At 56.4% G+C, this 22,351-nt stretch overlaps 1 protein-coding gene across 6 annotated transcripts in view; it reads left to right on the top strand.

Annotated features, from left to right (window-relative positions):
• The first annotated feature begins 267 nt into the window (after nucleotides 1-267).
• The window catches only part of RNF207 (ring finger protein 207), a 34,527-nt gene continuing 12,443 nt past the window's right edge, over nucleotides 268-22,351 (top strand). The window contains exons 1-13 of one of the 6 annotated variants that reach the window (XM_044419655.1): nucleotides 268-825; nucleotides 3,847-5,595; nucleotides 6,278-6,468; nucleotides 9,890-10,019; nucleotides 11,333-11,477; nucleotides 12,117-12,198; nucleotides 13,463-13,538; nucleotides 14,109-14,234; nucleotides 14,940-14,986; nucleotides 19,387-19,459; nucleotides 20,657-20,725; nucleotides 21,093-21,161; nucleotides 21,905-22,023. In XM_044419655.1, coding sequence (XP_044275590.1) covers nucleotides 6,278-6,468; nucleotides 9,890-10,019; nucleotides 11,333-11,477; nucleotides 12,117-12,198; nucleotides 13,463-13,538; nucleotides 14,109-14,234; nucleotides 14,940-14,986; nucleotides 19,387-19,459; nucleotides 20,657-20,725; nucleotides 21,093-21,161; nucleotides 21,905-22,023 — 1,127 coding nt within the window. In that variant the 5' untranslated portion in view covers nucleotides 268-825; nucleotides 3,847-5,595. Of the gene's footprint in view, nucleotides 826-2,121; nucleotides 5,596-6,277; nucleotides 6,469-9,889; nucleotides 10,020-11,332; nucleotides 11,478-12,116; nucleotides 12,199-13,462; nucleotides 13,539-14,108; nucleotides 14,235-14,939; nucleotides 14,987-19,386; nucleotides 19,460-20,656; nucleotides 20,726-21,092; nucleotides 21,162-21,904; nucleotides 22,024-22,351 lie in introns of those variants that run through there. The other 5 variants (XM_044419654.1, XM_044419651.1, XM_044419650.1 and 2 more) reach the window with 5 other exon arrangements.

Below are 22,351 nucleotides of genomic sequence, written 5' to 3'. Positions count from 1 at the left end.
GCCCCCTGGGGGGCACATAAAGCGGGCCTAGCTGGGCTCCAGCCTCGCCCGGCAGGCTCTTGCACAGGAAGGAAGCCCAACCCATTCCTGGCCTGGACTCACACGCAAAGCACCCCCAGCGAGTGTCCACAGTGGCCCTGTGACTTTAAATTTAGCTCGACCTGCTAATCTCCGCAGCCTCTGAACTATGGAGGGAGTTCCTGCCACCACGGCCACCATCACATGGCCAGGCACTTGTGCTGACCTTGCACGAACCTTGACAGTGGTGGCAAATGAGACAGAACAGATGTCGATGTGCTTGAGAAGGAAAGCGGGCTGTGCACAGGCATCGCTGCTCGCAGCTTTGTTATTCCGCCTGCCATTCCAGCCCAGAGTCCAGTCCCAAAGGGAGCAGTCCTTTTTCTATCCCTTGGCTCAGAACAGGATGTGAGAGCTTGGAAATTGGAGACAGCACTTTCCCAATGGAGAGCAGAAAGGAATGAGCAGCTATTCCAGTTCTCTTGCATCTGAAAGGGGCCCCATTTCCCACATCCTTCACCATCCAGTTTCACTGAGCATCTGCAAAAGCACTTATGGATTTCATATGCTTTTTAATTCCATGGCTGTATGTCTGAAAACTACCAGCAGGCGCCCTTCTCTGCAGGTCTCAGCTTCTCTCCATGTGGCCATGGTTTGAATGGATGCTAATATATCATCTCATCCCAATGTACCAGCTGGCTGAAAACAACAGCATTTTTGATGGAAGTGAGTAAAAAGTGAGGGATAAAAGGCAAACTTATCACTGCTGGGGCAGTGCAGAAGGCAGCAGCAAGTCCAATCGAAAAGGTAAGATACTTGATATCTGGAGGAGAAAGGTGGAATCTTCCACTGACTGCAGAGTCACAATTTAATGCGAATCAGTGCCAAAAGTAATGGGAGGGCTATACTTTTATTAGGATCACCTAAAGCATCAAAAAGAAGCAGTGAACAAGCTTTTGAATTCCACAGGTTTCTTCTCCAGGCTGGGCGGTAAGCAAAATGAACTACCAAAAAGGTGGACTGGCATTTGGCAGGATCTGAAAAGCTCCCGAAGGCCAGCAGGGTGAGGACGGAGTGCAGGGTCCAGCTGGGCCATGGTGGGAATGCATAGATTTCGGACTGCACTGAGAGGTGCCTGGATCAAGCCAGAGTGATGGCTCCCCTTTGGGGGCAGAGCAGCCGGCCGCTACCCGGGTCCACCTCTGGCACTAAGCGGAAGATGCAGCTCTCTTATAAAGAAACCAAAAACAGAGGGGCATGTGCAGACTTCCTAATGTGCGCAAACTTTGAGATTGGAAGGGTCAGCGGGTGCCAAACTGGGTCGTCTTACCTCGTGGTATCAGCGAAGTCCTGCCAAGCCCTAGCAGGGCAGATTCCTCCAGGTTTTTTGGTCGCCCTGCAGGATGGCTACAGTGGGCATTTTTTGTGGGGGAGACGACTTGACACATGGGCCCTGCGGGTAGGGGTGCTTGGAGCTGCCAGCAGCCTGTAGCTCAGACTGGGGGCTGGACCTGCCTGGGTCCCAGGCAGACTTCAGGTGGTCTCGGCACTTCAGGTTGCCCAGGGCCTCTCTGCTCAGCCGGCACCAGCCACCCCCTGCACCTTGCACGGGCCAGTGCTGCAGCCGCAGAGGCCGGGGGCCAGGCTGTTTTCTTAAATAGCAACAGTGGCAACATTAAACACTGGGAATAAAGAGGATGGGGCTAAAGGGGGGAAAGCTCTTGGAGGAACAAGAATCAATAGAAGGGAGGGGTGAAGGGAGGGGCAGGTGGGGAGGAGGTATGGAGGAAGAAGGCAAGAAGAAGTGATGGGAGGGGTGAGCCTTTGAGAAGCACATGGAGGGAGCAGGAAAGCCAAGAAAATGAACTGCCTTCCATGCTTACAGCAGGGGCACCTAAACTTTTTGGGGCAGTGAGCATGCTTAGAAATTCTCAGTGTCATGGGCACTCTCACAAAATGGCTGTCATGGAGGGGCTTGCTCATTCATAAAATGGCTACTATGGTGGGCATAGCCAGTCAACTCGTTTCCTCAAAGACAAAGCACTGAGTTTAATAGAAAAGACACTAGCCCAAAAATCTAAGGGCATTGCAGAACAGGGGGTGGGGGGGGGGAGGGCTGGGGTCCAAAGTACAAAGCCCCTCTTCCAGACTCTGGTACGGAGCAGCGAGCAGCATTTTGCTCTGCAGCATGGCTTTCTCCCCATTTAAAGTAATCTTAAGGAATCAAGGGAGAAGCAGGGAAGACTGGGGGCCAGGGGGGTCCGTGGGTATTGCATCTGGAACCCCAGCTCTCTGGATCAGCACGTTCTACCCAGCACGGGGAGGCTGAGTCCCGAAGCCCCTGGAGCCCATGTCAGTGTGGAAGAAAGTTGACCAGTGGGACAGCCTGCCACACGGAAGCGCAGAGTGCCACACGGCTCTCCAAGAGGGCTCGGCTGGCGAGTGGCTGGCAGCACCGTCAGCAGCCAATTCTGCCGAGCTCTAGTCTTACTTGACACCATTTTGTGACTGTTGGACCTTCGTTATTTCCAGGTTGCTCCGGGGCGCCTGGAGACTCCCAACTCAAGTTTTTGATGGGATTTTTCCCCAGTTGCCCTCACCTATGAGAAATGGAGCGGCTTCTAAGGAGGCAGTTTATGTAAAAGCAAGTGGCAAACGACCAAGGGCAGGTGGGATCATAACAAGCATTTTCGGTTTGTTTAATGGCTGCATCTGGAACACAGTCCAACATGAAAGCCTTCACTGCTTCAGGGAAACAGTCCCTCCACAAATTGAAAACTGCAGTTCTGCCTTACTCCTTTCAGTGCTTTTTAAACTCACATCATAAATCTAAGATGAAGAAGAATCTTTTAGGAACTACAGATTTTTAAACATTAAATGCAGTCATGCTACATCGCCATCATATATCAGTCCCTTAAAAAGCCATTTACAGGATTGCATTTGTAAATCTACGATCTTGCTTGTCCTCTAAACCAGGGTTCCTCAGACTTTGTCAGCAGGGGGCCAGTTGGAAGGTGCTGACGGTGGGCGTGGGCCAGCAAGGCGGTGCCGGTACCAGGCGCCGGCCGGTGAGGGGCGGGTGTGGGAGCGGGTGTGGTGTGGGCGGGTGCGTGCGCAGCACGGCGGCAGCGAGGCGAGGCGGTGGCGGGCACACACCTGGCGGCACCTTGCTCGCTCGGGGATCATTTTCTCTGAGCGAGTCCAAAACCATTGAGGTGGGCCGGATAAATGGGCATGGCGGGCCGCACCTGGCCCACAGGCCGTAGTTTGAGGACCCATGATTGAAGCAATTGCATTTTGCGCATCATCTGGAATTATTAGAGTTTAGGGCAGTCCCGCGGCTAGAGGTTGCCAGTGGGCCATCGGAAGAGGCAAAGTCACTGCTAAACAGCCGGGACAGTTCCTGCCATGCCAGCCGAGGCCTCGAAGGGGAAGGGCGTCGTTGGGGTTCTGCTGCTCCTGCACTCAAGTTCCAGGTTCTGAAAGTTGCAGGCGGCCAGACAGGAACACCTGGAAGGTCATCAAAATCTTGGCAGGGGTAGGATGTCTTCCTCAGTGTATGAGTCTGCCTGGGGTAGGAGCACACATTTACTGTGAAAACTGCACTCCAGGGTCCCTTCTGCCACGAGTGAACAGCGTAGTTTGGACACTGGAGTCTCAACGCCCAAGAAGGGGAAACATCAGCTGGGCTCAGGCAAAGGGTGCTCAGTTTTCATGGCTAACACAAAATCCCACAAATCAATAACTACCCACACTCGACCCATAGACGAACCTTGAGTGTGTGCTGTTGTGCTGCCCGAACTCAGTCTTTGTGTGAATATTGGTCAGGGGGACGAGTGTGGCTTCTCCAACCAACGTGTTTCTGGAATGTGACAACAGCCACTGCCGTGCTGCCATCAGAAAGCTTCCCGCTTCTTGCCAGGGGAAGTGCCAGACGACCGGAGCAGGGCTAATGTCGTCCCCACCTTCAAGAAAGGAAAAAGAACTTGAGAACTACAGACCAGTTAGCCTGACATCGTAAAGAAGTCATGCTACAACAATGTAGTTGATCACTAGAAGCCAACATGGGATTCTCAAGAACAAGGCTTGCCAAACTAATCTGATCTCATCTTTTAATTGGGTAGCCTCCCTGGTGGACTGCAGGAATGCTGTGGACGTAATACAAATTGACTTCAGCAAAGCTTTTGGCAAAGGGCCCCATGATCTCCTGATTAGCAAACTAGCTCAGAGTGGGCTAGACGGGGCAGCCATCGGGTGGACCCACGGTTGCCTACGGAACTGGACTCCAAGAGTGCCCATCAAGGCACCTTCTCAAACTGGGGAGAGGTGACAAGGGGGGGCGCCGCAAGTTTCAGTCCTGGGCCCGGTGCCCTTCGACGTTTTTATTAAGGAATTGGATGAGGAAATGCAGAGAATTACTATCAAATTTTCAGGGGACAAAAAACTGGGTGGGATAGCTAATACCCCAAAACATAGCTAATATCCTGATGATACCCTAATACAGAAACAAGGTTCAAGGAGATCTTGATAGGTTGGAGCACTGGGATGAAAGCAACAAAATGAAATTCAATAAGGACAAATGCCAAGTTCTGTATCTCAGAAAAAGAAACCAAATGCGTTGTTACAAGATGGGGAAAACTTGGCTCAACAAAACTGCAAGTGAAAAGGATCCTGGAATTGTTGTAGATCACGAGCTGAATAGGATTCAGCAATGAGTTATGACTGCAGAAAGGGCAAGCACTCTTTCCAACTGCGTTAACAGAAGTCTCACTTCCAAATCACGTGAAGTACTAGTTCCCCTGTACTTGGTGCTGGTCAGACCTCACCTGGAGGACCGTGTCCAGTTCTGGCCACCACAGTTGAAGAAAGATGCAGACAAGCTGGGAAGGGATCAGAGGGTGATCTGGAGACTGAAAACAGAGCCCTGTGAGGAGAAATGGAAAGAAGTGGGCATGTTCAGCCTGGAGGAGAGGAGACTGAGCGGAGGCAGGAGAGCACTTTACAAGGACTTGAAATGCCGTCATGGAGAAGGTGGCCAGGATCTCTTCTCAACCGTCTCAGAGGGCAGGACATAGAATAATGGGCTCAAGCTCCAGGAAGCCAGGTTCCAGCTGAATGTCAGTGAGAACTTCCTGCGGGCTAGAGAAATACGACAATGGAACGCGTGGCCTGGGGAGGCGGTGGGCTCTCCCACACTGGGGGCATTCAAGATGCAGCTGGACAGCCGTCTGAGAGGGACGGTTTGACTTGGTGCCCTGCACTGAACAGGGGCTTGCGTCCGATGGCCCTCTGGCCCCTTCCAACTTTACGATTCTATGATCTGTACATACCGTACCCCAACCCCCAACCACTTTTCTAAATATTTTCTTTGGAAAGTCACAGGTTTTCAGACTGCCCATTTTTTTTGAGTTTTCAGCAATCAGAAAACTGAAAGGCCTTTGAATCCTCTTTGGAGTAGGTTGAGAGGGTGCCTGCAGCAAGACTAACAGGGGACTATTTTAAATAACTTGTGTAGCACAGTCCTGTTCCCAGTGGCTGACAGCAAGTTCCACTGCGTTTCATGGGGCTTCCTTCCAGGTAAGAAGGGCGTCGTTATAGCAACAGCAGAGCACCAAATAGGAAATATTTATAAATTGCTCCGGATGAAACTGCTGTGTTTCTGCCAATACAAGGTCATGCAGAGCTGTCAGTGACACACGGAGACAAGCACCAGGGATGTGTTTGGGCTTCATGGCCAGCTATAAATAGCTATTGTTGTCTTGGTCCTGGGGAACAAGAGATTCCAACAGGGGGAGGTAATTGTTCATAGCCAGGCTGCTGCAAAGCAGTTGCTATTGTGCTCTGAGAAGGCAATGCACTGAGTAATTCGAATCTCCTGTGAGCCAAAGCTCCCAAAACAGAGGAGGCTGCCCGGAGCAGCTCTGCATGAGTCGCTGCTCTGGGACTGTTTCCTTCCAAACAGAAGGGTCATCCTGAGCAGCTCCAGTGTTAGCACTGGACTGTAAGACTGTGATGTGCCCTCAGTTTTAGTTCTCAGTGAAAATGCCTGAAGCTACTGGAGGTCTGGGGAAGGCTCCAGCGCCTCGGGGTGGGGAGGATGGGACGAGGATGGGGATGGGGATGGGCAGCTTTCCGCCTACACAGGCACATGTGGCCTTTTCACTCACACGGAACTCATGGGTTGTGCTGTCCAAGCGCTCGGCTTCAGGTTCTGCAGCTGTCCGGCTCCGGCAGCTCCTGTTTCCTGTCTGCCCTGCAGATGTCGGGGGGCGTCTTCTCCCCCTTGGAGAGCCTGTGCGACTTGGACAATGCCAGCTGCCACCCGCTGGTGTGTTTCCTGTGCCATGCGCAGTATGAGCACCCCTGCCTCCTGGACTGCTACCACAACTTCTGCGCCAGCTGCCTGCGGGGGCGCGCCATCGATGGCCGCCTGACATGTCCTCTTTGTGGGTAAGGACCACCGTGCTTGCTCAGCCCAGGGGGGCAGTGGGTCCTTGGGGCTGGGGGTTGCCAGCAAGTGGGGGCCTCCTGCCCCAAGCAGCCCAGTGGCTGGAGCAGAAGCATGGCCCTCAGGGGCAAAGGGCTGGCTTCCCAGCCAGAGTTATGCGGCTCCTGGAGACCTGCCGGCAGGGCAGGTGCCAAGCTGCCCTGGGCCATGGCGCACCCACCTCCCGTGCCAAGGAGGCAGGGACATTGCTCTCCCTTCTAAGCCCCGGTAGCAAGTGGGGCGGGTAAGGCTCATTAGGGGTGCCTTGTTCACCTGGCCATTTGGGGGGCCTGGAATAGGTCCGTGCCCAGCTGGGACTGAAGCAGGGCCTCGGGGAGAATGGCTGGCAGAGGGCCTTTGCTGGCGTTGAAGGAGACCCACGTGGCCCAGCGGTGCAGAGATGCCCGGCCGGGGCCCGCATCACAGAGGGGTGGCACTCCAGGGCTCACTCTTCGCATGCACGGCCATTTCCCTGCCTTGCTAGCGGGGGTTTCTGGGGTTCCAGGTGGGTGGGCTTCTCCTTGTGGCTTTCTCACGTCTTCCCAACTGTGGCTGTCAGACTAGGCAGTGCTCCGTGCTTGCCCACGTGATACGGACAGCGTCATCCTCCAGGAGGTGGGTGAGGGAGCAGGGGAAGTGGCTGTTCTGGGGGGCAGTGTGGCCCACTGGGGGCTCCAGCTTGCGAGATCTCAGCCCTTGCCCCCACACTTGGCCGTGCTGCTCGCTGGGCGACTGGGGGCCTGGCCTGGCCCTCAGCCTGACCTTCCTCACTGGGTAGCTGTGAGGATGAAATGGAGAAGGGGAGTGGAGGAGGGATACAGACGCCTCCTTGGGAGCCTCGGAGAACAACGGCAAGATGCAAGTCGAAGGGACGAATGCCTCCAGCAGGGAGGAACTCCGGACCGCTGCGAAAGAGCGGACTGGGGAGGGCAAGCTGGCTGCAGCCCGGGGGAAAGGGGCCATGTCCTCTCGGCACTTGTGACTGCGAGGGACGCCGGCACTGAGCGCACCGGAACGTGTGCCTGGCCTTGCGGGAAGGAGGCTTCACAGAGCACAGAGAGAAGTGGAGCCAGATTGCTGGTTAGGAGGTCCCATGGAGAAGAGCACCGAAGAGAGGTGGCAGTTTGGGAAGGGGGCCTCTGAAAGAGGTCAGTGTGGCTGCGCAGGGCGGAGCTGGGATTTGCAGTCCAGTAGAAAGATGCGTGGGGAGGTGGGCTTGTTCCCGAGGGATAGGGCAAGAGAGTGCTAAGAGGGCCGCATCTTGGAATGGGCTTGTGAGGGGTCTGGAAGTCAGTTCCTACACGGACCAGTTGAAAGAGCAGCTTACATTGCCTTTCCCCTCTCCATTTATCGTGTCACAACAACCCTGTGAGGTAGGCTAGGCTGAAAGTCAGAGACTGGCCCACAGCCACTTAGTGAGCTTTTGTAGCCAAGTGGGGACTAAACCAGCCCAACAGTCTCACTACTATGCCTCACTATTTGTTTCCCACCACACACTGCAGCACTGGCTTTAGCAGAAAGGTGGGCTATGCCCTGCAGACGGAGTTCGGGGGCCACTGACCCAGCCCTGGCTTCCCAGGAAGGGAGGCGGCGAGTGGGCAGGCCGAGGGTTCTGGTGGTACGAGTCCCGTCCTGGATTTGCCTGTTGCTGCCAGAGGGATCAGGGGCCTTGTGAGTCCCCGAGAGGGGGCCCGGAGTGCTCCGCAGAAGACGCGGAAGGGTTTGCCAGGCCCAGAAAGGAAGAGTGCTCTGTGTGGGCCTGTCATTTTCCCACTCCATTTTTGCTGGCTTGAGCATTTTCCCCATTGGGAAATCTCCCTCTTTGTTGACCCATTTGAGTTTTCATGAATATGTTGCTGTTGCTAGTCACGAAGTCACGTCCGACCCATCACGACCCCATGGACAACATTCCTCCATGCTCTCCTGGAGTCCACCAATATACAGCCTTGCTGAACTCCTTTCCCAATTTTGAACCAATCAGTCGTTCCATGTCCAGTTCTCACTGTTGCTTCTTGACCCGCATACAAGTTTCTCAAGAGACAAATAAGATGGTCTGGTACTCCCGTCTCTTTAAGATCTTGCCACAATTTGTTGTGATCCACACAATCAAAGGCTTTAGCGTAGTCAGAAGTAGATGTTTTCTGGAACTCCCTAGCTTTCTCCATGATGCAGCGTATGTTGGCAATTTGATCTCTAGTTCCCCTCCCTCTTTGAACTCCTGCCTGTACTTCTGGTAGTTCTTGGTCCACAGATTGCTGGAGCCTAGCTTGTAGGATTCTGAGCATAACTTTGCTAGCATGTGAAATGAGTGCAATGGTGCAGTAGTTTGAACGTACTTTGGCATTGCCCTTCTTTGGGATCGGAATGTAAACTGACCTTTTCCAATCCTGTGGCCACTGTTGAGTTTTCCAAATTTACTGGCATATTGAGTGTAGCACTTTTACTGCATCGTCTGTTAGGATTTTGAACAACTCAGCTGGAATACTGTCACCTCCACTAGCTTTGTTGTTGCTCAGACTTCCTAAAGCCCATTTGACTTCACATTCCAGGATGTCTGGCTTGAGGTCAGTGACCACCCCATCGTGGTTATCAGGGATGTTAAGCTCTTCCTTGTATAGTTCTTCTGTGTAATCTTGCCACCTCTTCTTAATCTCTTCTGCCTCTGTTAGGTCCAAGCCAACTGCCCATCTCACCTGGCGCTCCTGTGCCTCCCTTTCTCATGGCAGCAGTTTCCATCAGACATGGTGGGGGTTGCTTCCGAGGAGACTTGCCGGGCTGGAATTGCCAGTTGGCTGTTTTAGAAAACTGAATGGGCAGCTCAGGGAGCCTTGGTTCCCTGCTGGCAGGTGACCAGAGTAGGAGAACACCCTCCAAGGTGGGCTGGGGTGTCCAGTCAAAGGAGCAGTCACAGTTTCTCCAGACATATGGGAAATGCATGCGGCACATCAGCAGCCCCGACGGGACTACCCAGGCGGAGCCTGCACGAGATGCTTTTCAACCTGCAGATACATGCAGAGCTGGGAGGGGGCTGGGGGATCACTTAGGCATTTTTCTGGAGGCACATGAGCCTAAAGCAAAAATGGAGTTAGGACAAGACCATGCAGAACAGCCTGCAGGACAGGCAGACTTGGCACGCCCGAGGTGAGCCCCAAAGGACAGGCCTTTCAGGACAGGGCAGGAGCTTCCCTAAGGAATGTCTGGGAAGCAAGACATGCAGCATGGATCCCAGGCCAGATCAGGGGCCCCACCTGAGTCGCAAGCTGCTCCCGCAGGGTCGGGCTGTTAGTCGCCAGATAACGGCAGAGCTGTTCCCCCCGGCCTGGCATGGCCGATTCGATTGGGCAGCCCTCTGAAGGCAGCCTCTTGCTCTCCGGCCCTTTGCAGCCACCAGTCCATCGTGAAAGGAAACGGCCTCCCGGCAGAGGACCGGCTCCTGAAGTTCCTGGTGGACAGCTCTGCAGACTGCGAGGAGGAGGCCTCGTGTGCCAACTGTGACTTGCAAAGCACAAAGCAGGTAGGGAGGCCAGGCAGCCCCACCCACCTCTCTAAGGGGGCCCAAGAGGTTTCCCAGATGGTATGTGGCTCCAGGGCCCGCCGAGCCCCCCCAGCCAGAAGGGCTGATGAGTGGGGCCACAGATGAGGTCTCTAAAACAATGTGTGGCGTGGAGGCGGTCAAGAGGGCGGTGCTGTCCTCCTCTCACGTAAATCTCAAACTCGGGATCATGCACAAAAGTGGATCTACATCTTCCCATGGAGATGCGCCGGCCGCTGCCTGAGATGCCTTCAGAGGGCAGGAGACCAGTTCTTGGAGGATGTGCCCATCTGAGGCTGGCTGTATCAGCTGTTAGATCTTGCGTGAAAAGGGCCAAATTGGTGGAGGAAAAGCAAGCCCTCAACATTTCTTAAGAAAATGGCTCACAAGGCTGTTGACGTAGCATTATATGTATAAGGCAGGATGCCTTGGACCTGTGCAGTGCTTAACTAGAACAATGCTTTTTCAGTTTTCCTCATATGCTGGTGACTTTCTCATAGGCCCCCTCCCTGCCCGAGGATGGGAATTTTCCTCTCTCCTTTCACTCCTCAGCCAAGGACGGACGACCCTTTCGAGAGGAGGCTCAAACACTCCTCCTCGTTCTCCTGCAGCTGTGTGCGCACGGGTCTCCTCCTTAGCCCTGGGTCGGCGAGAACAAAGGGGCGCCGTCTCCTCCAGCACAGCGTGGGAGCTGGGGTGCCCCACATGGGCAGCAGAGGCTGGAGGCCACTAGGGGCTGGATGGGGGGGGGGCTGCCTTGATGCCTCATCCATGCACTGACTGCGTTTATATCCTGCCTTTGCCTCCAAGGAGCCGAAGGCTGCACGCGCACCACCCTTTGTCTCCCTCACAACAACCCTGTGAGGTAGGTGAGGCTGGGAGTCAGGCGCTGGCCCAAAGCCCCCCAGGCAGCTTCATGGAGTGCAGTCTTGGACCCAGGCTCTGGTCTCCCCAGTTCTGGTCCAACCACTGCATCATGCTGCTGGTCAGCTTCTTCACAGCTTGCTGGAATAAACAGAGGATGCAACTTCTCTCTTCGGGCCTCGATATTCTGGAGTCTGGCTGTTATTCTCCCGCTTTGCAAGCGGGTGTCTCTGTGCCAGTCAGGAGAGAAAAGGACGCCGTGCACGTTCTTCCGGGACACGGTTGGGCTGCTAGGTCACATCTGTCGTGGTCCTTTTCTGGGCACACCGGGCACGGCACTGGGAAACCGTGGGGCTGGTGCTGAGCCCTCTTACGTCCAGCCACGGGGAGGTGTGTGCTGCCCCCGAAGCCCCTCCATCTCACCCTCTCAGGACTTGGACGCCATGTACTTCTGCAACACCTGCAACCAGCCTCTCTGTGCCAAGTGCCGTGAGGAGACCCACAAAGCCAGGATGTTCTCCCGCCATGAGATCGTCTCGCTGGCCAAGCGCATCAAAGACGTCCACAAGAAATGCCGTGCGTACCATTGCACCCCTGCCCTGCTCCCCTCCCACCCCCCCCCCCGTGCCCACTGCGGGGCCATTTCTTTGCCCAGCACGGGGGAGCTGCCCCCTTGCAGCGGGGAGGTGGACTCTTCCCTCCCCCGAGACCAGCATGGGTGCAGCTCCCAGCAGGCAAAGGGGGTGCATTCTGCGCGCAGTAAAGCAACAGCGCCTTTGCCACAGAGGAAGGAAACCCGCAGCCTGCAGGGGGGCCTCGTGGCAACGCTTCAGCTCATCGGCGTCTCCACAGAATTGTTGTGGGGGCAGGCATCTGTGTCTTCCTTGCCTGACCCTTCCATGCTCTCTCATGGTCTCTTCGACGCCTGTCCTTATCATGCGAAAGTGCTTGTTTGGAAAAGGCAGGATGGCTCCCGAAGGCCTCCAGGCCGCTGGCAGTGGGGCTCCTCCGCCGGGGTGCTCCCAGGTGTTACGCAGATCCGCAGCGTGTAATCCAGTCCCCCAGAGGGCTGGTGGCATTTATGTCTTCATTTATTCGTGGGATTGTGCCACATCCAGGGATTCTGAGCTTTTTGCTTTACTACTTTTGGAATATGGTGATGGACCAGTGGGATTCTTGGTTTCTAAAACATGGGTGGGCTCATGTCTCTTGCAGCCCTTCATGAAGAGCTGTACATCATGTTCTCCACGGAGAAAAAGTCCATGCTTTGCATTAACTGCTTCCGGGACATGCCTGTGTAAGTTGTGATCGGTTTGTAAGGCTATCACGTGTCATTCATGGGGGTGACATTCTATAATATGAGCAAAGGAGAAAGTAGGAGAGAGGCCCCTGCCCGCGAGGAACCTACACAGTGTAGCCACCGGCAGCTGGGCGGGAACCGAGGGAGCGGGGAGGAGAGGCAGGAAGGGCATGCATGCGCCAAATGCTGCTGCAGGAGGGCCATGCGCCGCGGTGGCTGCAGTGCCCGGGGCACCTGCTGCACCTCACTTAGGCCACTGTGGCTGGGCCCGCACAGGCCTCCCTGGAAACGCTCCGACAGGCGGCAGGCGGGCTGCTCTCCGGGCCGGTTGCAGGGAGCGCATGGCTCCCTTGTTGCGACAGCTTCGCACGCTCCCAGTCCGTTCTGGGCGCAACCCCGGGTGCTGGCGGTGGTCCCTGAGCCCCACCTGGCCCGGGCCGGGCCACCTGGGGGAGGAGCGGAGCGGGTGGCGGCCTTGTACCCATCCTGCCGGAGGGCCCCCGGGTGGCTCTTTGCCCATGTGAACAGAACGCTGGTCTGGATGGCCAGCACGGCTTCTCGCATGTTCTCTGGACCACCGTCACGCACCAGCCCACCCGTCCCGCAGATCTTCGGGGAGGCCCCTCTCTTGACCCGGCTGCCATCAGAGGCAGCCTCGGTGGCGCCAAGAGGCAGAGCCGTGTGGTTGATGCTCCCAGGCTGGCTGCCTGCCTGCCACCCTTCTGCCAGCAAGCAAAGCAGGCCCCTGGTGTGCGAGGTGCTCCCTCGCAGGGGATTGCGTGGGTGCGCTTGTTGTTTGAAGGGATTGTCCTTTCCCTGTGATTTGTGTTTAATCCGGATACTTTCTTAGCCACATTGAGCACCGTTGGGTGGCAGAAAGCCAGGATCTTCATCAAGGAAATAAGAATAAATGAGTGTTCGGGCTTGGCTGCTGTTGGGCATGAACAGGCTGGGGAGGTACGGCAAAGGCCGTGTGGACAAGGTGAAGCCTGTGTGAGCACTGAAGGGCGCAGCTGCTGGACGGCCAGGCTTGGGGAACGGTTCCAGACCAGAGGGGAAGCCCTGGAGATGGCACCGTCATTCCAGCAAATGGGAAAACTGCTCCGCATCTGGATGGTTTTTAATTTTTTAAAGCACTGTAAAAACAGGGGCATCCTAATTTGGGGGGAAGAAAGAAAGGGGTCTGAGAGGAGGGCTGCGCACCGTGGGAGGGAGAAGCCAATGTGCCGGCCTCGGGCATGACTGGGCTTCACTTCTCCAGGGAGAGCCGAGCGCACTGCATAGACATTGAGTCGGCGTACATGCAAGGCTGCGAGAAGCTGGACCAGGCAGTGATGGTAGGCCAGAGCCGAGAGGCTCGCTCCGGGGGGCTGGGGCAGCTGCTTGGGCTGGCCGCAGAGCGACGGGGAACCCGCGCTCTCTGGACGATTCACTGCAGTGGGCGAAACATGCAAGCAGTGAGAGCGCCTGATGGAAAGGGGCAGGGGCAGGAGGCCAGGGGGCCGCTCTTGGCCGAGTGCGCCCCGCCTTGGCGGGCACAGGCTCCACGTGAGGGGCCTGCCCCCGCTCCCCCAAACCTACCTGCCTGACCATTTCCCCTGAAATCCGTTGCCTGCCTTTCCCACCCATGCGCCCCTTCTGCAAATAGGTGTGTCCCTGGAAGACAGGATTGTGCGCCCAGCTGGCAGCCTGAGCCACTGGCGTAAGCAGATCTGAGCTTCGCACTGCTGCTGTCGTGGTCCTGGGGCCGCACCCAGCCCTTTGGCTCCCTGGAGCCAGCCCCGCTCGCCCTGTGGCTGCAGCTGGGCGCATGCGTGAGCGGCTGGGCCTGCTGCTCCTGCCCTGCCCTGACCGCCCTGCCCTGCCCTGCCCTGACCGCCCTGACCGCCCTGCCCTGCCCTGCCCAGGCCGTGAAGGAGCTCCAGACAGCCACCAGGGAGGCCATCGTTCTGCTGAGAGCCTTGATCGAGGAGGTGCGCAACAGCGCAGATGAAGAGGAGACGTCCATCAACTCGCTCTTCAGCAGCATGCAGGTGAGCTGCAGGGGCTGCAGGTGGCCTCTTCCTAGCAAAGGTGGGGCCGGTGCTTGCTCCGCCCTCTGAGGCAGGCAGCCTGCTCCTTGCAAGCCCAGGGGCAGGGGAAGGGCTGCAGTGAGTTAGCAGCAAGAGGAAAGTCCTCTGCACAAGGCCAGAGACACCTGCCTGATCAGTACCCACCAGCAGGAACCTCCTCGAGAGGAATGGCGTGTGTGGGAGGAGGAGGCCTGTGCTGCCAACAGCAGGGCTGCCTGCCTGGCCTCCCCAGCAGGCTGCCTGCACCCACGGCCGCTCGCGCTCGGAAAGGCTGGCGTGCCTCTCCCAAGGCATCCCTGCTTGCATCCCTGGATGCTTCATGTTGTTCTTGCCTTTCTCCCTTAGTGTCTGTTTCTGCCTCTCAGGGCTGGCATGGGAGGAGGGAGGCCTGCTGGAGGGCTTCAGAAGACGGAGCGTAGGAGGGGGCGCTGGGGGAGCACCACTCTGCTCCTTTCCTTGTGCAGCACGGGAGCAAGCCCCATGGCAGAGGACCGGGAGCCCCCGTTAGCCTGCTGCCTTCCAGTGCTGCAAAGGGTCCTGCTGGCCCATTGCCAGTCAGCTTCAGACCAGTGAGATGCTGAGCATCAGCTTGCTCCCTGCCTGGGCAGCAAATTGCCTTGGCGGGGCCCTGATTTGGTGGCTTGCTCTGTTTTGTTTTTCTTGCAGGAAAAATTAGCAGAGAGGAAGAAGATGCTCTTAAAAGTTGTGCAGAGGTAAATGGCCCAGCCCTCGCCAGAGGTCGTGCCTGATTTTCCTGCGGGTGGGTGAGGTTCACAGCTTATCCAAACGAAATGTCTGTACAATGTAAGAATCGCACCGCCATTGCAAAAGGCCCAGAGTTGCTTTCCCATTCCGGTGCCAGGTGACCGTGTCTTCCCTTTGCTTGGACTGCCAAGCATCAGCCCCAGGGAAGGAGGTCAGAAGCAGCCCCCATCTTGTCTGTGTTCTCTGTCATGTCTTGCAAAAGGAGTGATTCACAGACATGTGTCCCAGGGTTGGGCAGAAGTGCCAGCTCTTTGGAACTTCAACCCTCAGTATTCCTGACTGTGGGACCAGCTGGCAGAGTTGGCTCCAGAAGTTTCAAACATCTGGAGATCCGCCTTGTACCTACTTGGGATGCAATTTTCTTCTCTGTCATTTTCAGTTTTCTTCTCACTTGACTCTGTTGCTCTCTGAGGTGTTCAAGGACTCTCTGCACCCACGATGGGAGATGCATCCAGTGTCACGTCTTGCTCATGAAGGTTCAGAATTTGGGTCGTCCCTGGAAACATCCAGAGGATGGGAAAGACCCTCTGATGGGGTTCAGACAGCACAAAAACCTGTACTCAAGGGTTGACTGTGGGTTGAGCACAGGTTGCTGTTGAGCTGCAGCCCACAAAGAGAACCCTCGTGTTGTCTCTGCGTTATGAGCTGTGGGTTGTTCACTGCTAGCCAGCCATGGCTTGCTAGTGCAGCTGGGGCGGGTCACGATAACCCCTGGTTCAACCACAGCCCACGCTCAGCACTTAAGTGTGGGTTACCGTGCTGGCTGAACCAGCATATCCAGCAGGCTGGATTCACATAATACCCGAAGTCACGGGGCGTGGCTTAGCATGTTGTCAGAACTCCCCTGCTTCCCAGGGAGCACCGTACGACTCATTCCAACCAGCAATGGGCTTTAGTGGGGGGGGGGGCAGTCAGGCCTGGGGGCACAGCAGCCACTGCAGCAGGGAAGCCCTCTTCTCTTCCAAGCCCCTCCCCCACTGCTGCTGCCCCCATCCTTAGGCTGCACTGATCTGACCGCCTGGCCAACAGGGAACAGGTGGGCGCCTGCTTGGCGTCAGTGCGGCTGCCTCCGTGCCAGGCAAGAGGAATCCTTGCCTGAGGAGGCAGCGGCGGATGTGGACGGAGGCAGCGGTGGAAGGGGGGCTTTTGCACTGGTTTGCAGCAGAGAGAACACGCTTGGCCTCAAGGGGCTGCGGCAGCCACTGCTCAGAGAGGCCGTTTTCCTCCACTGCTGTCGCTCCCCACTCCTCAGTGGTGAAAGCCCCGGGGCCTTGCGCACTGTGTGCGGCCCCTTCTTCCAGCAGCATGGAAGGGTGGCTTCATTTTCACGCTCTGCAACCAACCACCCAACCGCTCTAGCAGACATCATCCACAGCAGATTAGGCCCAGGTTCTTCAATCTGGAGCCCTCTGCATATGTTGGACTGTTAGGGTCCGTGTCGGTCGGGAATGATGGGTCTTGGAGTCCAGAACATCTGAGACCAGAATAGCTGACTAGAAGCTCCATTTTACAGCATGTACAGTACTGAAAACCATACTGACCCAACCTTGTAGTGATGCCATGACAATTCTGACTATGCGAAGACTTCCCATGCAAAGGCTGGTGAAGTGCCCAAACAAGAGGGCAGCCTGAGTGTTGATTAAAAGCACGGGGATGCCGGGGGCCAAGTGGCCCAGCCAGGGGGTGCCCCATGCCTGTGTCCTGGGCCCCAACAGGGCAGGCGACAGCTCTCCCCCAGGAAGGGTGGACAGGCGACCGCCCAAGGAACTCCGGTGGCCAGGTGCTTGCAGGTGGGCTCTGCTGTTGGGCGGGCACTGCACACAAGGAGAGCGTTCAGACCCCATAGAATAAGTGCCATGTCACATCCACCCACTGTTTCCCACTGCCACTTCTACTGGAGGCAGAGGGGCTGGGTTTGCAGGTAGAGTTCACCTACAGACAGCTCCTTTAAAGTTCAGACTAAAACCAGGCATGGATAAGCCAGTCCCTGACACTGGAGCCACCAGGCTCTGCTGGTCAATGGGCACCAGGGAGTCGCCTGCCTGCCTAACCACACCTGCAAACCGCCCACCTCTGCCACATGTTGCCTTGGAGGTCAGATCGCTGCTCCCTTCCTGACCACCTGGAGACGGGCTGACCCCAGGAGAGCCTGGTCTGTACTGATGCGGAGTGACCAGTGTGCAAACGCACCGGGCTTTGTGAGTGCAGCAGACCCCCTCTCATCAGTCTGTGTGCTGCTTGATCCCAGAGAGCCTCCCAAGTCCTGACAGGCCACACGGCAGTGGAGCAAGTTAGCCATAAACCATCAGCTACAATCCTCCCAGGAACGTGAGCCTGGCTTCCGTGCAGGGGAGGGTTTCACTGGGCAATTGGCTGGCACCTTCAACTTTTACAGGGGCTCAGATGAGCTCCGCTTCCCTTTGTAGCCCTCTGGCATTTTCCGTCACTGCTTCTGTCTCTTTTCTTACCAGAAGAACAAAACAAAACCCCTGTTCCATTAAGGATGAAAAGGCAGAGAGGTGCAAAAGCTCCTGATGATTTTAGTGCCGGGATCCCTCTGTCTGGAAACGCCCCTTGACATCTGGCCCCATAAATTCTGCGAATGAGTGAAGCTGCACAACAAATGCTTCATCTACAACCCCAGCTGCGGGGGGGGGGGGGCAGATTGGGGGAGTTGCACTTCCTGAGGGAGATGGGGGTCCTTCCGGACAGAGGGCTCGTAGCATCTGCCCGTCTGCTCCCGTTGCAAGGCGGCATATCAGAGGCAGCCGGCAGTTCAGCAAAGCCCCACGCAGCCGGGCGTCCTCACAGCACCCTCAAGCGTCGACATGCATGTCGCCACACTGACACTGTCCTGCTTCCAAAGATCCTGGCCGCTGCTTCTCCTAACCCACGCTAAAACGGGAGGTGCGCCTCACAACGTGCCAGGAAGGGAGTGGCAGTGAGAATGATCCACAGAGGCCTTTACTCTCCATATTTTCCTGAAAAGTAAGAGGCGTGGGTGGGCAGCCTGCTTTGCCATTTGATTGCATTGGGAACAACCTAGTCGGCTGGAGCAGTGCCTTATGGAGGAGCACAATGCTGTGGAGGGCGTCTGCCCGCCATGTGCCTGTACGGTGAGCTGGCATTTGATCCAGTGACAGCAGAGCCCGTTTGGAAAGGTGCAAGGCCGGAGCAGTGAGTCAAGCAGAGACAGGGCAGGGAACCTCTTCTGCAGAGGAGAGCCGCTGCCCACTGCCGGTTTCTGTGACCAACCAGGGTGGGAAATCGCTTGCCTCTGAAAGAGACAGGTGCTCTCCCTGCGGCCTTGGCATTCCCCTGCCCTTTGTATCGCCCCAAGCCCTTCAATCCCACAACTCACCTTGTTGAGACGTGGGGAATTCCGTCCTGCCTCGTCCTGCTCTGCCACTCCCCGAGCGCTCCTCCTAGCCCATATCCCACGCAACACCCACATCCGCTCTCATGCTCACCCCTGCGGATGAGAATCGGGGCCATCTAGCCCAGTGTCCTGTTCACACAGGGCCAACCGGCTGCCGTGCTGGAAAGCCCGCTTACCCTCCCACCCATGCTCCCCAGCAACTGGAGTACATTGGTGCACTGTCTGATGCTGGAAGTGGCATGGAGCCATCAGGGAGAATAGCGTTGAAAGCCCCCCCCCCCCCCTTTTGAAGCAGCTCAGGTGGGTGACCTGCATGGCCTCTGTGGATCCCATAGTTTTAACCATGTGCTGGCGAAGGACTTCCTCGATCAGTCCAGAACCTCCCACCAATCAGCTTCCTCTCTCAATTCTCATCTTTTGGGAGCGGCTTACATATAATTAGTGAGACAAGACTGCCCCCACCCACCACTTACTATCTGAAGAGACACAATACAAGAAGAGACACGAATTAAGAGGGAAGAGGAAAAATGAATCCTTTCAACAGGGCTGCTGGAGTGGCTGGTGGGGGTGATGTCTAAGGGAGAGGTCCAGGGCGGGAGGGTCGTGCATTAATCATTATGGCATATTAAAAGGTAGGTGCTTTAAATGCACATTTCAAAGCATATTTAGACAAAAATGGTTTACAACTTTGATTTCAGAAAAAAACCTCAGGCAGAAAGATTCAAGGTGGGGGGGGGCAACAGGAGGTGAAACCCACATGGGCAAACTCAGCTAATCTGTGGGGGCAGGGGGGCATCAAATGTAACAGAGAGCATCGGGGCTCCTGGACCTCTCCTTCAGCCACTGCCAATGGACAGTGGGGTGCGGGGGCAGATTTGGGGCTGCAGCCCTGGTAGGCTGCCTTCTAACGGAGCTTCGGCACTCCCTGTGCAAAAGCATCGTTCTGATGTGCACTTTGGTCCTCTCCAGCCAGTATGAAGAAAAAGAGAAGGCCTTTAAGGAGCAGCTGGCCCACCTGGCATCTTTGCTTCCCACCCTGCAGGTGAGCTTGCCAGCCACTCCAGCTCCAGAGGAGTCTGTGCACAGATGCATGCTAGGCAGGACTTCAACAGGTACGGCTTTTCCCATTGGTGGGCCTCCATGTCTGGAGATCCAGTGACAGAGTGATGAGACCGCCAAGAGCAGGCTCAGCCTGCCCTCACCTGCAGAATGGCCTGGGCCAGCCCCCATCTTGCCTGCGCCTGCGCCGCCGGGCTCCGGAGAGGGTGCGAGGCAGCGGCACGCTGTGCACTGTTGGGCTCTGCGGGGGAAAGGCAAGCTAAAAGTCTCAGGTGCCTGCTTATTCCACACAGACGGAACCACGCGGAGCCCTGCGTGGCTGTGCCTTTTTGTGGAGTGGCGGAAGCAGTTCCGCTTGTGTGGGTTTACAGGGCTCCGGGTTTATGCCTGCACGTTCTTCAAGGTCAGCTTTGCATGCGCACACTCACTGCGCCACACTGGGAGCTGAGGGACTCTTTTTCAGCCTGAACGTGGATGGGACCTGCACCCGAAAGCAGCAATGAAAAGAAGGCAGTGGTTCACATGTAGAAATCATGACACCCACATGACACCCAATTCTGAACACAGCAAAGCAAAATGGAGTGGGCAGCTTGCAACCTTCTGGGTGTTTTCAAACTGCAGCTGACGAGAGGATTTGCCAGCATGAGCAGCAGTGAAGGATATTTTTTCTCTCACTTATTTAATTGCATACCTCACCTTTCCACCAGGAAGTCATGCTCAGGGCAGTAAACAATAAATGCAAATTTAAACAATAATAACATGAATACATTTAAAACAGAATAAAAGCAGGGCCCAGCCTAGCAGACTTGTTGACATGCCTGCTTTCCATCTTTAAAATTACATTAATATGCTGCCTTGGTGACTTTGCAAGGCAGCTACCACTATGCTGCCCCTCTTCCTTTTCTCCTCACAACAACCCTGTGAGGTAGGCTAAGTGGAGAGTCAGGAACTGGCCCAATGTCACCCAGGAAGTTTCCTGGCCAAGTGGAAACAGGAACCTGCATCACACGAGTCCCAGACCAGGGCTTCAACCTTCGCCCCACCCTGGGCGAAGGCCTGCTTGGATGCAGTTGACTCCAGCTGCTGGCCAGCCTGGCCTGAGATGGGTGGATGGGGGCTTCCTCACAGTCCACACAGTGCTGTGTGTCTGGAGTGTCATCTCGTCTCCTTTCCTCTTCAGGTCCATCTGGTGACCTGCTCGGCTTTTCTCAGTTCTGCAAACAAGGCTGAATTCCTGGACTTGGGCTACGTAAGTCACTGTCCGGAGCCAGAAAACCCCTTGCAGTTGTCCCGGCCGGGGCGGCCAGAGGCAGGTTTGCACTGCCCAGAAAGCTGTGCCGGGCTCTCAGCCCAGGGCACTGTCCGGGTGTTTGGGCCCAGCCGGAGGGCCACCCAGGCGCGCTGCTGGGTCCAGGCAAGATGCCAAGATGCCCCGGCTGGGAGGCTCCGTGGCCTTCGTGCTGAGTGAGCCCAAGCCATTCTCCCGGGACCTGATCTGTGGAGACAACTCTCCAGAAGGACTCTCTGGAGTCTAGCAGAAGGGCCAAGTCTCGCCCCACCATAAAGGAAGTTGGCATGTCACGAAACTGACCAGGCAACCACCTCTCTGATTTCAGCAACTGATGGAGAGACTGCAGAAAATCGTCAAGCTGCCCCATCGGCTGAGACCCTCCCAGACTAGCAAGGTACAGCCCTCCTCCTTGCCTAGAGGGCCCAGCACTGGGTCCCTCGGAGAGTCTGTGGGTGAAGGCATGCCCTTCCTGCTCTGGCTTTGCCATCCCATGGCAGGGGGGCAGCACTGCAGCTCCTCTGAGGGGCCTGGAAGGGCAGGTGGCTTTGTCGACCCACGGGGAGAAATCCCTCCCAGCAGCTTCCATCCCCTGCAGCAGCAGGTCTTTGCTAAAGCAAAGGACCAAGGCACGGAAGAACGCTTCCTGTCACAACAGCACGGCGCACGGTGTTCGAGAGGCCCACTTGCCCTCGGCTGCTTTGGGCATTGCAGCGAGGTGGGAACAGTGGCAGAGGATGCCCCCTTCCTTCTGGCAGAAAAGGACCGGCATGCCACCCCCACGAGCTCCCCGCACCGGTCCCAGTCGCGTTATCCATGATCATGCTCCTGCCATGAGGTCTAGCTGCAGGATTTTTAAATGACATTTCTTTGGTTCCATCTTCTTTGGTAAAGACAGGGCAGGGTTTGGCATGTGGGGAGGACACAGGGGGTAAGTCACCTATGACAAGAAATGTGGGGCTACCCCGAAAGCCCCACTTGAGCGTTTGCTCATCCTTTGAGATGCGCCGCTGGGGTCCTTGGGTGCTCCTGCCAGGCTTCATGCTTCTCGGTTTTGCCTTCTTGGCACACGAGGAGCCAGGAAGGGGCACGAGCTTGCGATCCCAAGAGGAGCAGTCATCCTGACGGGTTGCTTTTCAGATCAACACGGAATACAGAGCGGAGTTTGCTCACTGCCTGGAGCCGCTGCTGCTGCTGACCCCACGCCGCTCCGTGGTGAACGCAGGGAGCATTGGGCCCGGGATGAGCAACAGCAACCTGTGAGTCGCTCGCGTTTCGTGGAGGGGGGCCCCCCCCCCCCCCGGCATACTCCAAATGTGCTGAACTACAAGCCCCACCATCCCCTCCCCAGCCAGCAAGGCCAGAGGGAGAGAAAAGCAGCAACATTGCCACCCTCTGTTCCCAACCAAGTCGGGGCATGGAAGAGCTGGCCGTGGGCTGGAGAAAGGTTGACATTTAAATACTGAGCACGGTTTCTTCTCCGAATCGCCCCTGAGCTGGGCGGGCTTCAGCTGCCCTTGGCAGACCTTCTCCAATTAGCAGCAGATTGGATGGGCAGGCGGGCCAGTTCCAGGAAGCCAAATCTGC

The sequence above is a fragment of the Varanus komodoensis genome, unplaced genomic scaffold (genome assembly GCF_004798865.1).
Source record: "Varanus komodoensis strain SLA01 unplaced genomic scaffold, ASM479886v1 scaffold106, whole genome shotgun sequence".
In the NCBI taxonomy this organism is placed as follows: Eukaryota; Metazoa; Chordata; class Lepidosauria; order Squamata; family Varanidae; genus Varanus; species Varanus komodoensis.
This window is presented reverse-complemented; position numbering and strand designations above follow the sequence as displayed.